General features: G+C 46.0%; 1 protein-coding gene across 1 annotated transcript; it reads left to right on the plus strand.

Annotated features, from left to right (window-relative positions):
* The first annotated feature begins 1,475 nt into the window (after window positions 1-1,475).
* On the plus strand, window positions 1,476-13,734 carry LOC137415570 (uncharacterized). The gene is made up of 4 exons (XM_078780762.1): window positions 1,476-1,943; window positions 4,607-5,039; window positions 11,579-11,719; window positions 11,853-13,734. The coding sequence occupies exons 2-4, from the start codon at window positions 4,619-4,621 to the stop codon at window positions 13,559-13,561; spliced, it is 2,271 nt and encodes a 756-aa protein (XP_078636888.1). The 5' UTR covers window positions 1,476-1,943; window positions 4,607-4,618; the 3' UTR covers window positions 13,562-13,734.
* The last annotated feature ends 3,910 nt before the right edge of the window (window positions 13,735-17,644 follow it).

Genomic DNA, 17,644 nt, shown 5'->3' on the forward strand with positions numbered 1-17,644 from the left:
CCTTTGTCCCTTTTGGCACCGCAGCCACTTAGACACTTAGTTAGGATCTTTATTGCAACACTAAATAACGCCCTTCCCTGACATGACTGTGAAAGAGAACCGGCAAAAGGAAACCAGGCCGGGACACCGCCGATAATGGCCGCCGCCACATACACCCCCGGCGGGCCTATCCACCTCGAATAGCACGTGCTATGACCACGGAGTAGGGAGCGAGGTTGGGAGGTTTGGTGGAAGGGACAGATGGGTTGGCAACGTGTCAAGGCTGACGTCACCGGCCAGCAGATATTAGCGAGGGCTGAATGCCATTTTTAGAGAGGGAGTTGGTTCTGGAGAGAGTTGGTTCGAGGGAGTTGCTTCTGGCAGTGAATCTTGAGACGCAGTGGAGTGAGTGAGTTGGCGAGTAGTTGAGTTCGCACAGGCAGAGAGTTGTGAGAGAGTTGCTTCATTGGCTTGGACTCGGCTCGAAGCGGCACTTGGCGTGCAGTGGACTTGCACTCTCTTCCCATTTTTGCCATTCTTCGTCGTTCTGTGTTCGTGCTCGAGTTGAGGGTCGACCTTGTGTGGAGCTCGCGGACCCGCATTGGACGCGTGGTGCTTGGTGCACGGACCTCGTGGGCGATCGGAGCTTGGAGCGAGGCCTGGTGGTGCTCGGAGGCGGTCGGAGAGGGCCACGTGGGACGCCGAACGGAGCCGCGTTGGACACCAAACCATACAAGACTACAGACAGATAAGGCCGAGCTCCGCGTTTACACTGTATACGATGAGACGTGTTATTTTCGTATTCATATTCCCTCGTCTGTGGTTGAGATCTGTCGTGTGGGGGCGTCCCTATTTAGGCCATTAGTTGATTATTATCATCACGGTTTTCCTGTCCCACCATCCTTGTTAATAAACGCTGATATTATTTTTATATTCCCTGTACACCTGAGCCTGCTTGAGTTGATTTCCCCGACAGGATCGCCATTTCGCAGTTAAGCGTTTCCGCAGCCTCCATTTTCCTTCTCCCTCCCGCGCGGCCATAATAAAATCTGTGTTTGGGTTGTGCCTCCGAATAAGACCGTTTAGGCTATCTGCGACTCTGGTGTTAACCGGAGTTGCGCGACACTATTGTGGAATCCTTGAAAGTGACAAACCCATCATTTAATTATAATTTACAAATTACCTTCACAACATTTACCTTCATTTCCACTACTGTGTTCCACGACTGTGGATCTTTAACAGAGAATGTAAATACATGTGATACTGAAAAAGGCAGGGACACTGAGTTAACTCGATGGTATTCATAGAATACTTACCCTGCGCAGACAACTTGGTGCAACCAACTCTTCTGTTTTTGAATGTTTTAAAATCTTTGATCCAATATGGCTGCCAGACCACGTGAGCGATGACATCATAAATTTGACTCGATGACTCAGACTCGGACACTCTCCTCTCAATTTCGACCTACATCGGATATTACGTCATCCGACGGGGTTGTGTGACCGGTGTGAGGTTCCCGAGGTTTTGGATCATGGTTTCTCTTTCTGCCCTCGGAATGAGGAGCTCAGATACTGAACTGAAAATATAAAATTTTAAATAGAAAATTTTCAATTCAGTGAGCTCAGATCGCGTCGACCGCACTCTGTCCGTCACATGGCGATCACGTGGTCAGATCTGCCTGATGTATTTCGCCGTCTAACTCAGAAGTATCCTCGATTCTGCAGATCAGTTTCAAAATTTATTAAAGGAACGCAGCGAGTAATAGAATTATAAACCTCCAGTTTCTATAACCGAAGTATTTAGGTGCGTGGTGTATATAGATCCTCGCGACGGCCCTGACACCACCACCAAACCCTCAAAGAAGAAGAAGAAGAAGTGAGAAAGGACAAAGAACTTCCGGTTTATCTTGCAAACGTCGTACTGAAACTGTTCCTGTGACGAAGGTTCACGTGGTCTGAGCTGAGGTTTGTTCTGAGTTTTTCATTTTATTATAAATACTGAGAAAGATTTGTGAAACGTTTATTTAAAGATAAAATAATTTCCTGTTCGTTGATGATGGGAAAGAAGGAAAGTTAAACGAGTTTATATTTAATTTTAATGTATGTTGAGGTATTTAATTGTGCATTTAATGAGGTGTTTGTCACTCCTTTTGTTTTATTCACCGCATTGTTTTATTTCACGTCATCACGAAACTTCCCACAACGATGATTAAACCTCTTTCTTCATTTTAACTACAAATCAGTCAGAAAGTGTTCATAATTAACTTGTACATCTAATGACAATGTGACCTGTAAATGAGGTGTAACAAGGGTACGATGCACAATAATCTACCTTCCCTCTTCTGGTGGATATTTAACGTTCACAACCTAAATGTAGATGGAAAACCTGATTCATGATCTAGAAATATCGAAAAGATCCTGTGGGTCTAAAATGTAACATTCCTGGTTAACTTCCCACCGAGATTCCATCCTTGCTTCAATTGGACTCCTCGAGGAAATTAATCTGGAATTCCACTTCCAGAACTGCTCGTCCGTGTATGTATCTGTCTCTGCCGTGCCTGTCTGTGTCTGCCGTGCTGGTCTGACTCTGTGTCTGTCTCTGCCATGCCGGCCCGTGGCTGTCTCTGCCATGCCGGCCCGTGTCTGTCTCTGCCGTGCCGGCCCGTGTCTGTCTCTGCCGTGCCGGCCCGTGTCTGTCTCTGCCGTGCCGGCCTGTGTCTGTCTCTGCCGTGCCGGCCTGTGTCTGTCTCTGCCGTGCCGGCCTGTGTCTGTCTCTGCCGTGCCGGCCTGTGTCTGTCTCTGCCGTGCCGGCCTGTGTCTGTCTCTGCCGTGCCGGCCTGTGTCTGTCTCTGCCGTGCCGGCCTGTGTCTGTCTCTGTCGTGTCGGCCTGTGTCTGTGTCTGTCCGTGCCGGTCTGTGTCTGTCCGTGCCGGTCTGTGTCTGTCCGTGCCGGCCTGTGTCTGTCTCTGCCGTGCCGGCCTGTGTCTGTCTCTGCCGTGCCGGTCTGTGTCTGTCTCTGCCGTGCCGGCCTGTGTCTGTCTCTGCCGTGCCGGCCTGTGTCTGTCTCTGCCGTGCCGGCCTGTGTCTGTCTCTGCCGTGCCGGCCTGTGTCTGTCTGCCGTGCCGGTCTGTGTCTGTGTCTGTGTCTGTTGCCGGTCTGTTGCCGGCCTGTGTCTGTCTGTGCCGGTCTATGTCTGTGTCTGCCGTGCCGGCCTGTGTCTGTCTCTGCCGTGCCGGCCTGTGTCTGTGTCTGTCTCTGCCGTGCCGGCCTGTGTCTGTGTCTGTCTCTGCCATGCCGGCCTGTGTCTGTCTGTCTCTGCCGTGCCGGCCTGTGTCTGTCTGTCTCTGCCGTGCCGGCCGGTGTCTGTCTGTCTCTGCCGTGCCGGCCTGTGTCTGTCCCCGTCGCTGCCGTGCCGGCCCGTGTCAGTCGTTGCCGTGCCGGCCAGTGTCTGTGTCTGTCGTTGCCGTGCCGGCCCGTGTCGGTGTCTGTCGCTGCCGTGCCGGCCTGTGGCAGTCTCTGCCGTGCCGGCCTGTGTCAGTTTCTGCCGTGCCGGCCTGTGTCAGTTTCTGCCGTGCCGGCCTGTGTCAGTCTCTGCCGTGCCGACCTGTGTCTGTCCCTGCCGTGGCGGTCTGTGTCTGTCTCTGCCGTGCCGGCCTGTGTCTGTGTCTGTCTTTGCCGTGCCGGCCTGTGTCTGTGTCTGTCTCTGCCGTGCCGGCCTGTGTTTGTGTCTGTCTCTGCCGTGCCGGCCTGTGTCTGTCTCAGCCGTGCCGGCCTGTGTCTGTCTCAGCCGTGCCGGCCTGTGTCTGTCTCAGCCGTGCCGGCCTGTGTCTGTCTCAGCCGTGCCGGCCTGTGTCTGTCTCAGCCGTGCCGGCCTGTGTCTGTCTCTGCCGTGCCGGCCTGTCTCTGCCGTGCCGGCCTGTGTCTGTGTCTGTCTGCTGTGCCGGCCTGTGTCTGTGTCTGTCTCTGCCGTGCCGGCCTGTGTCTGTCTCAGCCGTGCCGGCCAGTGTCTGTTTGTCTCAGCCGTGCCGGCCTGTGTCTGTTTGTCTCTGCCGTGCCGGCCTGTGTCTGTCTCTGCTGTGCGAAGCGTGCAACACCCAGCCTGCTATGTATACGTCTCCCATCCAAGCACAAACCTAGTTTCTGGGATGACAGGATTATGCGTGTTGAACCTGAAAAGTTTAACTTCCAGGAAAGTGGAGACTCCTTGGTACATGTGTGAGACAATTGCAGTGAGAGGAAAACGAAAAACAAGTTTCATATGTCCGTGTGTATTAAACAAGAGGAACAACTCAGCATGATGCTGATGTCGTACACGTAAATTATACCAACACATCAACTTCAAACTGGGATGGCATCCACGTGTTACTCAGGTCTTTGAAGACAGAGATTTTTGGTCACAAATACCTGGAATTAGAGTTGCCGATCCAGCTTTCGCCCTTATTCTGGGCTCATCAGGATAACGTTATCCCAACTCAATATTTGTGGTGATAAAGCTGGATATGTTTACCGTTTAGCTGGATATGTGATCAAATTGGATAAGATGATGACACACAAAACATTCCAAACTGAGTTAAGAAAATAACATGTATAACTTTTCCGTGATTAACATGAGCTTTGTATCCTTGGCAGGTCATCGGTGAAATGGAGAGCTTCTTGGAATGGCTCCAATCACAAGGACTGAGAGAAGAAACAGCCCAAGCGGTGATCGATAAGCTTGGAATTGATAATCAGAAGGTTATTCGAGCTTGCACTGAGTCGGATTTATTGCGGAAGGAGCTCTTCGCTCTCGCCAAAGATAAATTTCAATTTGCAATGTATGCTGACTTCTGCAAATTTATGAATTCTTTTTCGAAGCCGCAAGATGTCCAGATTGCAGGTTCTTCTCTTTTAGGAAGCATTTTCGTCAACTTGGAGAATGTTATTCGGGAACTTTCCATTTTCTGTGAAAAGATTTACGGATCCCAAAATGTGCACCTGGACCACGTTTCTGGTTTCTGTGGAATCGGGCTCGGTGATTTCTGCCGTCTCCAATTTCAGGATGATGGATTGACACCCAAATCTGGTACGTGACGTATATTTATGCCTCCGTCGACCAAGTCAAATGTCAAAGTCTGTAATATGTCTGTAACTTGAGAATGGCTGAAGGGATCCAATTTAAACTTGTTGCAGACATGCATAATGATTTTAGGATTAACTGATTAGATTTTGGGGTCCCGAGGTCAAAGAATAGAGGTCATTTCAGGTAAAAATGTGATTACTTGAGAACAGCTGAATTGATTTATATCAAACTTCGTACAAGTATTATAATGATTTAATAAAATGGACAGAGGCATATCGGTCGACGTCGTGACGTCCAAGAGTGTCATTCTCGTTTAAATGTAACATAGCGTGTCAAGAAGTAACCTTTGTGTTCTGATTAATTTATTTATTTTTTTAACCTCTGTCACCAAAGGTGTATGGAGGTTATGTTTTCACCCCAGTCTCTGTTACTTGTCAAAAAAGTTTTTTATGCACATTAGAATGGGATGTGCACATCAGCTGACTGAATTCAACCTCCATCTATTTTCAAGGTCAACAACCGTTTCAAATTTCTAAAATCCTCAATTTACATCCGATTGACTTAAAATTTGAATAGGATTTACATGTCAACTTTCTGAATTCAACCACCAACTATTTTTGAGATAACTTTCGGCCAAAAGGTCAAAATAGGCCAGATTTCTAAAATTGTCAATTTTCATCCAATTAACGTAAAATTTGAAGACGATTTGCATATCAGGTCACTGAATTCAACCACCAATTATTTTTGAGGTCAAAAAGATACTCCACTGAATGCCATTCCATTTTACTTCATTGTATTATTCGAGAGGATTCTTGAGAAAGTAGATGGAGGGTTTTCCAGACGGTGCTTTCGGAGAGACATGGTGAGGGTGTGAGATTTGTCAGGATTGAACGACATGAGAGGATTTTCCAGAGCATTGGATAGATCATTAATTAGGACCAGAAAAAACACAGGGCCCAGAACACTGCCTTGAGGAATAGAAGGGGAACAAACGTCAGCAACAGATTTGACCAGACACCTGCAGGATTTGGCAGAGGGAGACAGGTTTGAGAGTTCAGTCTTGAGAATAGAGAGCTGGAGTAGCGAGCTGGATACTTTATCTTTTGCCAAGTGTTGCTCTATGAGTGATTTTTCACTCGTGTGACTCATTTTTCACTCGACAAGTGATTGTTTGTCTGTGAACAAGATATCTGAAAAAATTGTGGACGGATTTGGATGACATTTGGCGGAGAGGTGGCGTATGTGACGAGGATGAAATTATTAGATTTTTGGGAGATCCGAATCCGGATCCGGCTTGTAGAATTTTAAAAGTGATTCTTCACCATTTGGAGATGGAGCCAAAACCGATATATAGCATGATATCTCAAAATGTTATGGACGGATTTTGGACAAAACTTGGTGGACAGGTTGGGTGTGTGACAAGGACGAATCGATTCGATTTGGGTGAAGATCTGAATATGGTTTCGGATACGAGAAATATATTATTTTAAAGTGATTCTTCACTCTTTAGAGATCAGGCGAAAAGCGATATATAACATGATATTGTTATGTCTGGGGGTAGAGGAATATCTAGAGTCAGATAGATCTGTATAGGTAGGTATCGAACTGTCGCGACAGGGAATCTACGCTGTAATAAGTTCTATGGTAGTCCGTTTGTCGGTATAAGCTGTATTGATGTCCCCGCTACGAGGGAGCAGGGCGTGTTAAATAGTGCAGGGATTATGGATAAGATTCCTTTGTTCGTCGTCCCCTCTGGTTGCCAAACCTTTGTCGCTTATGGCAATGCATACTCCTATAAACACTTAGATAGGTCCTTAGTGCGCAACAGTAATTAAATTCCCTTCCCTTGCAAAGACTGTGGAAGTCAAGCAGAAAGCCAGGACGGGGCGCCGCCGATGGGGCTGCCGCCGGCCACACCTCCGGCTGGCCTAGCAACCAGCCTCGTGGCAAGGCTAGGGGCCACGCCCAGGAGGACTGTTGATTGGGCAGGGGGAGGGGTGAGAACACCGCAGTGCGGGAGGCACTCGGCCAATGGGAGGGCGCCAGCGAAAGGAAAGATTGGAGGAGAGTCGACCAAGGTCATAAAAGGGTGCGCTGCATGACATTTTGGGGAAGTTGGCACGAAGTTTTCATAGTGAGCAGTTGCATTTGCTCTCTGGTCTCTTGCTCTTTCTCTCCCTTTTGGCCTGTTCTTCTTCGCTGGTCTCTTGACGCTGCACGACGTCTCTTGTCTCTGCGCTTCCCTTCTTTGTCTTGGGAGGTCCGGGTGGTCGTTGGTTCGCCATCTGCGTGGTGCTTGGAGTGGTGCTGGGGCCTCATGTGCGATCGGCTCGGTGCTTGGAGTGGTGCTCGGTGCGTCTGGGGCTTGGAGCGGTGCTGGGGCCTCGTGTGCGATCGGAAGGGGTTCTTCGTGCCGGAGCTTGTAGCCACGTGCGGGCAAGACGACGAACAGATAAGGCCGCACCCCACATACACCAAACATAACGAACGTTTCTTTTCGTAATTCATTCCCTCGTTACGTATCCGAAATCTGTTGTGTGGGATCCCAATTTAGGACCTTTATTTATCATCGCGTTTCCCTGTCCCGACCTTTATTGTGAATGAACCCTTATATTATTTTCCTGTATATATATATATATATATATATCTGAATGCAGTTTTCCGTGTGGTAGATTTACTCTGTAAGACTGCAGGGCTCTTGCGCCGCCCCCCCCCCCCCCTCAATCCCGCGCACTTTGGTGTCACTTTTTTTTTTTGGGAGTCCGCCATTGAGTTTTCGCCTCGAGAGCTAAGGCCTGCGCAATCGACTTCCGTGACGGTCTGATTTTAATCAAAGGCGGCCACACAACAATATTTTAAAAAGTTGTGGATGAGTCATGGCAAAACTTGGGGGATGAGTTGTTCAGGCGACAAGAACAAACCGATTGGATTTTGGTTCAGGTCCGAATCCAGATCCAGCCTATCGGTGGGATACAAAACATAAACTGTTCAGCCTGGCGGAGGTATGTGCTCTACCGAGTGCCGTTCTCGTCTTGATCTGTTTTTGTGTTTGAATCCTTGGGATTGTCCTGCAAAAATTCTGGGGAAGCCGCTTCCGGTTCCTCGGGTGACGTTGTCTGTGCTTCTCCCGATCAAGAGATAAATTGCGATAAATTTTCTCACGATCGTTTTTGTCGAATTTCTAGTTTATTTTGCTGTGTTTACGTTTACTGTGTGCTTCAAGGTCGAGCTTGTTTTGTAATTGGTGCAAATTTGTGTGTATTAGTCGGATTTTTCGGACTGTGCAGCACCAGGAAATTCCAGAAATTGTTTTCTGAATTTCACAATCTTAATTTTATTTAAATTGAAGTTAATACTTGAACACGACGACGACGACGCCAACAACAACAACAGTCATTTTAAGGCCATTTTCTCTGCTCGAGCGGGGGTTAGCCTTGCGGGCCCCATGACGATCTTCTCCATTTTGCCCCATTTTCTGCATCTCCCCTTGTTAACCCCCTTGCCCGCATTTCTTCTTCCACCACCTTCAGCTAAGTCTTTCTCGGTCTTCCTCTGCTTTCTTCATTCATTTCCATCACTCTTCTCAACCAGTCACTTTCATCCTTCCTCAACACATGACCAAACCATCTCAACCTGTTTACATCACAACATCCATCACAAGCTCTATTCCCAACATCTTTCGCAATTCATCATTTGGCTTCCTCTCTCTCAACGATAATCAACACATCCACCGAACCATTTGCATTTCCACTTTTTCCAGCCTTCGTTGCTTCTCTACATTCATTACCCATGTCTCGCTGACATCAATCATAACACTTCTCACACATGCAGCATACACCTTTCCCTTAAGCTTTCACGACACTCCCCTCCTCGTCAGCATGCCACTTCGTTCCCAAAACTTCTTCCGTGCACATCTCACTCCAGCAACCGTTGCCGAGTCTTATCCATCTTCTCCATTCAGCATGTCTCCTAGGTAGCAAAATGTTTTCACACCTTCCAGCTTCACACCGTCTTCAAGATCCAACTAAACATTTCCTCCATCTGCAGCTCCCTCTATGCACACCTCACACTTGAATGTAGCTGCCACACTGGTTAATGACCCTCGTAGGCCACTACATTTTTGATGAACCCACTCAGTGCACATTGTACATTGAATGGAGTTCACTCCGACACCCTTCCTGCACACAGCACACGGCCACGTCCCATTTCTTTCCACCTCACCACATGCTTTACCACTTGCCATCACCTTCGTTTTTCCGATATTCACCTTCAGACCTTTTGTCTCCATACATTCCTTCCACTTGTTCATCTTCTCCTTCAATCCATCCATACGTTCCTCAATCAACACCAGATCATCTGCATACAACAACTCCCACGGTAAACCCTCTTTTACGTTCCGAGCCAGCACATCCATCACAGCTACAAATAGTGGTGGACGTACTACCGACCCCTGATGCACTCCCACCTTCACCTCAACCTCACTACTGTTCCCGTCCTTCATCCTTGCAGCTGTGCGCGCTCTCTCGTACATTGCCATCACTACTCTGATCAACCATTCCTCCATTCCTAACTTCCTCAATGCCCATGTAACTACTTCGCATGGAACCCCATCAAATGCTTTCTCCAGATCAACAAACCCAAGAAACAACTTCTTCCTCTTCTCCATGTACTTCTCCTGCAACTGCCTTTCAATAAAAAGCACGTCTGTCGTTCCTCTTCCTGGCATAAATCCAAACTGCATTTCGTCGATCTTCACTTTCTTCCTTATCCTCCTCTCCAACACCCTTTCCAATACCTTCATTCCATGCTCCAATAACTTTATCGCTCGATACGAGCCACAGTCCAGAGGGTCACCATTCCCTTTTTTTAGAGGGACGAGGGCACTGAGTTCCCAATCCACTGGAATGTGGCCTTCTTTCACCACCAGATTACAGATCTGTCATTCTCTTCACGCCCCAACTTCCTGCTACCTTCAACGTATCTCCCACAACTCCTGTCGGCCCTCCCGCTTTTCTACCCTTTATTGCTTTTATCGCTTCCTCAACTTCCTTCTAAGTTATATTCTCTGCCGGTCCTAAAACTGGGTTACTCTCTATGTTGCTGTCCCATTCATTCTCTGCATTCAACAGCATTTCCATATATCTCTTCCATCTTCCTTTAATTCCATCTGGGTCCACAACAATTTGTCTAATTTCATCCTTCAAGCAACTCACCCCCATCACATCACACCTCTCTTTTGCAATCTGCTTTGCAATCTTGAATACCGACCCTCTTCCGAATCCAAGCGGTCTCCGAACATTTTCCTGCATGCCTCCTGCGCCTTTGCTACCTCTTTCTTTGCAGCCTTCTTGGCTGCCTTATAACTTTCATGCTCTGCCCCCATACCCCTTGCCTTCTGCCACTCCCTGAACGTCTTCCTCTTCTCGTCAATCCTCTTTCCAACCCCATCATCTCACCACCATGTTTCTGAGTGCCTCGGTGGTCCTTTTGTCCATCCACATACCTCACCAACGGCTCCCAACAGACTATCTTTCATTGTCATCCAACCACTTTCAAGCTCAACCACATCAGCCTCTACCATACTCAGCCTCTTTTAATGCCTCCCTCACTCACTGTCACCTCTTTCAACCTCCACACCTTCATTCTTGGTTGGTACTTCATCCGCCAAGCTCTCCTCACGCCTTTCACCCTTATGTCGCAGACAACCAAGTGGTGCTGTGAAACAGCTTCCTCCCCCGGGATCACCTTTGTGTCCCGGAGGTGCCCCCTATCTCGCTTACGCACCATCAGGTAGTCGACGGTTGTCGTCGACCCACCTGACGTGTATGTGACAAGCTTATTAACCTCTTTCTGGAGCTGAGTATTGCAAATCCACAAACCAGCTCCATCAGCCAACTCCAAAATCCTTTCACCTTCTCCATTCCTCACCCAATACCGGTAACCCCCATGAACTCCCTCAAAACCGTCTGTACTCCTTCCCACATGTCCATTTAGGTCTTCTCATACCACAACAACTTCCTCATCTTTCACGTTTTCCATCAGCTTCTCTATTGCACACCAGACCTTGTCCTTCTCTTCATCGCTCCGACCGACCTGCGGAGCATATCCTGAGATGACGTTCACCAAGAGCTTTCCAATCATCATTCTCACCACAATCAACCTTTGACACATTCTCGTCACACTCACCACACTGTCTACAACCTCCTCAGAAAACAGGACACCGACACAATGCACGCCTTCCAGGCACCCTTGCCACACAAACTTATATTTCTGTATAAACAGAACACAAATCGCCGCCTTCTTATTTCCAATAATCTCCAGTTTAGCAGTACTTGGACATGTTAAATAGGGTGGTGTATAAGAGTGATGCAGAAGACTGCTTCAATCGGACTTAACATCCGGAATTTTTCTTTCACAATCTTTAACTTCATTATTTCATTTATATTGAAGTATACATTGTATGGCGTAACATGTTCGATAAATTCTCGAGATGGTTCTCAATCTCATTTCCCTGCAAAAGACTGACGCTGATTTGTACACAGGTGATATCGATCCTGTAAATGTGGAAGGCAAACAACACGACAACGATTCATCTGTCACAGAAGATTCAAAATGTGCTTCTGCAAAGGAAGGTTCAGATGATATTCACATGCCAAACGGAAGTGCTTCCTGTTTTTCAACTGGTGAGTGGAAACGTAAAAAAATAACATGAAGCCTTTTGTGTGGAGAAAATGTAAAATTTTCAGAAAAGTGTTAAATATTTTACATTTTGATTTTGACCATAAAAAGAAAACGTTGTGTTCTTTGTTTCTGCAGAACAATCAAGAAGTAAGATGGTACAAATAAGGTCCATTGGCAGCGTGACGGTGAGGAAGAAGCCTTTTTTGAAGAAACAATCACGAGATCAAGTCTCACTTCCTGTAAAATACAAGTGCTTGTCTGGGCCTCACAACACCAAGATTAATATGAAATTAAACAAACACAAAAAGGTTCAAAAAAAGCAAGTACGTTGTAAGTCTAATGTGGGCAGAAAGGATTTTGCTTCAACGAGTAACATCAACATCCACATGAGGATCCACACTGGAAAACGTCCTCACAAATGCTCTGTCTATGATAAAGGTTTCTCTCAAAAAAGTGTTTTGAAAAAACATATGATGATCCATACAGGAGAGCGACCTTACAAATGCTCAATATGTGATAAACGTGTCTCTCAAAAAGGCTATTTGAAATTACATATGATGATCCATACAGGAGAGCGACCTTACAAATGCTCGATATGTGATAAAGGTTTCTCTCAAAAAAGTGTTTTGAAAAAACATATGATGATCCATACAGGAGAGCGACCTTACAAATGCTCTGTCTGTGATAAAGGTTTCTCTCTCAACAACAGTTTGAAATCACATATGATGATCCATACAGGAGAGCGACCTTACAAATGCTCAATATGTGATAAAGGTTTCTCTCAAAAAAGCCATTTGAAATTACATATGAGGACCCGTACAGGAGAGCGACCGCAGACATGCTCGATATGTGATAAAGGTTTCTCTCCAAACAGCAGTTTGAAAAAACACATGAGGATCCATACAGGAGAGCGTCCTCACAAATGCTCGATATGCGATAAAGGCTTCTCTCAAAACAGCGATTTGACTAGGCATATGAGGCTTCACACAGGAGAGCGACCGCAGACATGCTCAATATGTGATAAAGGTTTCTCTCCAAACAGCAGTTTGAAAAAACATATGAGGATCCATACAGGAGAGCGTCCTCACAAATGCTCGATATGTGATAAAGGTTTCGCTCAAAACAGCGATTTGAAATCACATATGAGGATCCACACAGGAGAGCGACCTCACAAATGCTCGATATGTGATAAAGGTTTCTCTCAAAACAGCGATTTGAAATCGCATATGAGGATCCATACAGGAGAGCGTCCTTACAAATGCTCGATGTGTGATAAAGGTTTCTCTCAAAACAGCAGTTGGAAATCACATATGAGGATCCATGCAGGAGAGCGACCTTGCAAATGCTCCATATGTGATAAAGGTTTCTCTCAAAACAGCAATTTGAAGCAACATATGAGGATCCATACAGGAGAGCGCCCTTACAAATGTTCGATATGTGATAAAGGTTTCTCTCAAAACGGCAAATTGAAAAGTCACATCAAGATCCATACAGGAGAGTGCCCTTACAAATGCTCGATATGTGATAAAGGTTTCTCTCAAAACAGCAGTTTGAAATCGCATATGAGGATCCATGCAGGAGAGCGACCTTGCAAATGCTCCATATGTGATAAAGGTTTCTCTCAAATCAGCAATTTGAAATCACATATGAGGATCCATACAGGAGAGCGCCCTTACAAATGTTCGATATGTGATAAAGGTTTCTCTCAAAACAGCAGTTTGAAATCACATATGAGGATCCATACAGGAGAGTGCCCTTACAAATGTTCGATATGTGATAAAGGTTTCTCTCAAAACGGCAAATTGAAAAGTCACATCAAGATCCATGCAGCAGAGGTGGTCTGAAACTCAATCTTTGCTGTCGTCCATGTTTCATTGCCATGTGTGATGTGGGGAGAACCCCCTTGTTGTAAAATTGTTTGTTTTTCATGTCAAAAAAGAAGACTCCTGCCCATGTTTTTCATGAAACTTGAATTTATGAATGGTTTCATAATAAAGAGAGGTCCTCAAAGTACAAATGCACTGTCGTGTGTTATTGTGAATATGTAATGGCACATCATGATCAATTATATTATCAGTCGGTGGAGAGTTTGGAGTTGTCCACATCCCCATAAGTAATCCTGATCAAACCGAGTGTTGATCGCCAAACCAGTCGAAAGCATTGCATCGATAGCATTTACCATCATAGCTTGACTGCACTTCATGCCATCACTGATTGATCCCAAGCAGCTCAGTTACACAGGTCCCAACGTGGAAGGCCACACTGCTAATTGCTCCCACATTTTTCTCAACATCAATGGTAAAGCATTGTTAATGGAGGGAATAACTTTGAACACAGAACGTAAACATATTTTAAACAGTATCACGGTATTTTGAAGCAATTTCAATGGTTGCTGGAAGACAGTGCAGCATGAATGTACAATCATACTGACATAATCATAAGACTTCAAACGAACAAAAACAATATACCTATTTTGGGGGGCAAACCCCTCCCATGCCCTACCCCACCCGAATTTATAATGCCTTGAACAAATCTTGGTGTATCACAGGTGATGAAGGTTGTGATCAAGTTTCATCAAAATTGTGTGTGTAGTTTCTGAGAAAAAAACAAATACTTATTCTGCGGGGGCAACCCCCCATGGACCCCCTTAGACCCCGACTTTTTAAATGCCAGAAAAAATTGTTGGTACATCACGGGTGATGAACAGAACGTTATGGTCAAGTTTCATCGGAATTGTAAGTGTAGTTTCTGAGAAGAAAGTAAATTCCTATTTTGGGGGCCAACCCCCTCCCCTCTCCAGTGGCGTATCGAGAAAAATGACGCTCGGGGCAAGATGTCAAATTTCCGCACCCTCAAAAATCACATGCTGAATTCAACACAAAGCCCAATGAAATAACTTTATTACAAATCAAATTAGGTGTCGTGCATTTGCAAGTAAACAGTTACAGTTTTGTTTTCTGTCTGTCTGTCTTTCTGTCTTTCTTCTGTTTCTGTTTCTGTTTCTGTCTTTGTTTTGTTTTGTTTTCAGAAAATTCTGGAAATTATTTCAAAAAATGAATCTTTGATAAATTGTATAAAAATTGGCCCAACTTATTCCATAAGATGCCAGAAGTATTCCAAAAGCATAAATACAATGTCACTTCCACGTCCTCGCGTTAGTAGAAGAAAAACATAGGGGCAATACCCCTGGTGCTCACCTGGCAGAATAAACAGTACACTGCACTGAATAAAGGTATTTTAAACCAATTTGAATGGTTGCTTGAAGACAGGGCAGCATGTCGAATCATATTAACATAATCATCAGACTTTAAACAAACAAACAAAAAAAGAACTTTTGGGGGGCAGCCACCCTCTCCTCACCATGTACCTCCTCAGACCCCATTTTTTCCAATGCCTTGAACACAAACATTGGTACATCATGGATGATGAAAGTTGTGGTGAAGTTTCATCAAAACTGTGTGTTGGTTCTGATAAAAAAGCAAATACCTATTTTTGGGGGCAAGCCCCCCCCCCCCCCCATAGACCACCCAAGACCACAATTTTTCCAATGCCTTGAACACAAACTTTAGTACAACACGGGTCACTCACTCACTCACTGAGTCACTCGCACTCTCTCACTCTCACTCACTTACTGACGCACTCACTGACTCACTCACTTACTGACTCACTCGCACTTACTCACTTACTGAGTCACTTATTCACTCACTCACTCACTCACTCACACTCACTCAGTGACTGACTCACTCACTCAGTGACTGACTCTCACTCACTCACTGAATCACTCACTTACTGACTCACTTGCACTCACTCACTTACTGACTCGCTCACTCGCACTTACCCACTTACTGACTCACTTGCACTCACTCAGTTACTTGCACTCACTCACTCACTGACTGACTGACTCACTCACTCACTGACTCACTCACTCACACACTCACTCACTCACTTCCTGACTCACTTGCACTCACTCACTTACTGACTCGCTCACTCACTCACTGAGTCACACACTCACTCACTGACTGACTCACTCACTCACTCAGTGAATCACTCACTGTCACTCGCACTCTCACTCACTTACTGACTCACTCGCACTCACTCACTTACTGACTCACTCACACTAACTCACGTACTGACTCAATCACACTTACTCACTTACTGACTCACTCACTCGCACTTAATCACTTACTGACTCATTTGCACTAACTCACTGACTCATTTGCACTAACTCACTTACTGACTCACTCACTCGCACTTACTTACTGACTCGTTTGCACTAACTCACTTGCTGACTCATTTGCACGCACTCACTTACTGACTCATTCTCACTCACTCACTTACTGAGTCACTCACACTCACTCACTCACTCACTGAGTCACTTGCACTCACTCAGTGACTGACTCACTCACTCACTGAATCACTCACACTCTCACTGACTGACTCACACTCACTGACTCACTCACTTACTGACTCACTCACCCGCACTTACTTACTGACTCACTTGCACTCACTCACTTATTGACTCACTCACACTCACTCACTCACTGAGTCACTTGCACTCACTCACTGACTGACTTGGACTGACTTGCACTCACTCAGTGACTGACTGACTGACTCACTCACTCACTCACTCACTGAGTCACTTGCACTCGCTCACTGAATCACACTCACTCACTTACTGACTCAATCACTCACTTACTCACTTACTGAGTCACTTGCACTCACTCACTTACTGACTCACTCGCACTCACTCCCTTACTGACTCACTCGCACTCACTCCCTTACTGACTCACTCATACTCACTCATGTGCTGACTCACACTTACTTACTGACTCACTCACTTGCACTTACTCACTTACTGACTCACTTGCACTCACTCACTGACTGACTCTCACTCACTCAGTGACTGACACTCACTCACTGAATCACTCACACTCACTCACTGACTGACTCACACTCACTGACACACTTACTGACTCACTCTCACTCACTTACTTACTGACACTCACACTTACTGACTCACTTGCACTCACTCACTGACTCACTCACTCACACTCACTCACTTACTGACTCACTCACTCACACTAACTTACTGACTCACTTGCACTCACTCACTGATTGACTCGCTCACACTCACTCACTCACTCACTCACTGACTCACACTTGCTGACTCAATCACTCGCACTCACTCACTTACTGACTCACTTGCACTCACTCCCTTACTGACTCACTCGTACTCACTCACTTACTGACTCACTCACACTCACTCACGTACTGACTCACTCACTGACTCACTCACTCGCACTTACTGACTCGCACTCACTCCCTTACTGACTCTCATACTCACTCACATACTGACTCACTCACACTTACTCACTTACTGACTCACTCACTCGCACTTACTCTTACTGACTCACTCGCACTCACTCCCTTACTGACTCACTCGTACTCACTCACGTACTGACTCACTCACACTCACTCACATACTGACTCACTCACACTTACTCACTTACTGACTCACTCACTCGCACTTACTCTTACTGACTCACTCACACTCACTCACTGACTGACTCACACTCACTGACTCACTCACACTCACTGACTCACTCAGACTCACTCACTTACTGACTCACTCTCACTCACTCACTCACTTACTGACTCACTTACTTACTGACTCACTCACACTTACTGACTGACTCACTTGCACTCTCACTGACTCACTCACTTACTGACTCACTCACACGCACTTACTTACTGACTCACTCGCACTTACTGACTCACTTGCACTCACTGACTGACTGACTCACACTCACTCATTGACTGACTCACACTCACTGACTCACTCACTTACTGACTCACTCACACCCTCTCACTCACTCACTGAATCACTCACACTCACTGACTCACTCACTTACTGACTCTCTCACTCA

This window comes from Myxine glutinosa, chromosome 6 (genome assembly GCF_964187855.1).
Source record: "Myxine glutinosa chromosome 6, kmMyxGlut1.1, whole genome shotgun sequence".
In the NCBI taxonomy this organism is placed as follows: Eukaryota; Metazoa; Chordata; class Myxini; order Myxiniformes; family Myxinidae; genus Myxine; species Myxine glutinosa.

Excerpts from the sequence above, each read along its gene's own strand:
- LOC137415570 (XM_078780762.1), top strand. The coding sequence starts at position 4,619 with ATGGAGAGCTTCTTGGAATGGCTCCAATCACAAGGACTGAGAGAAGAA. Across the intron at positions 5,040-11,578 it reads TGGATTGACACCCAAATCTG|GTGATATCGATCCTGTAAAT; the intron begins GTACGTGACGTA and ends ATTTGTACACAG. Across the intron at positions 11,720-11,852 it reads TGCTTCCTGTTTTTCAACTG|AACAATCAAGAAGTAAGATG; the intron begins GTGAGTGGAAAC and ends TTGTTTCTGCAG.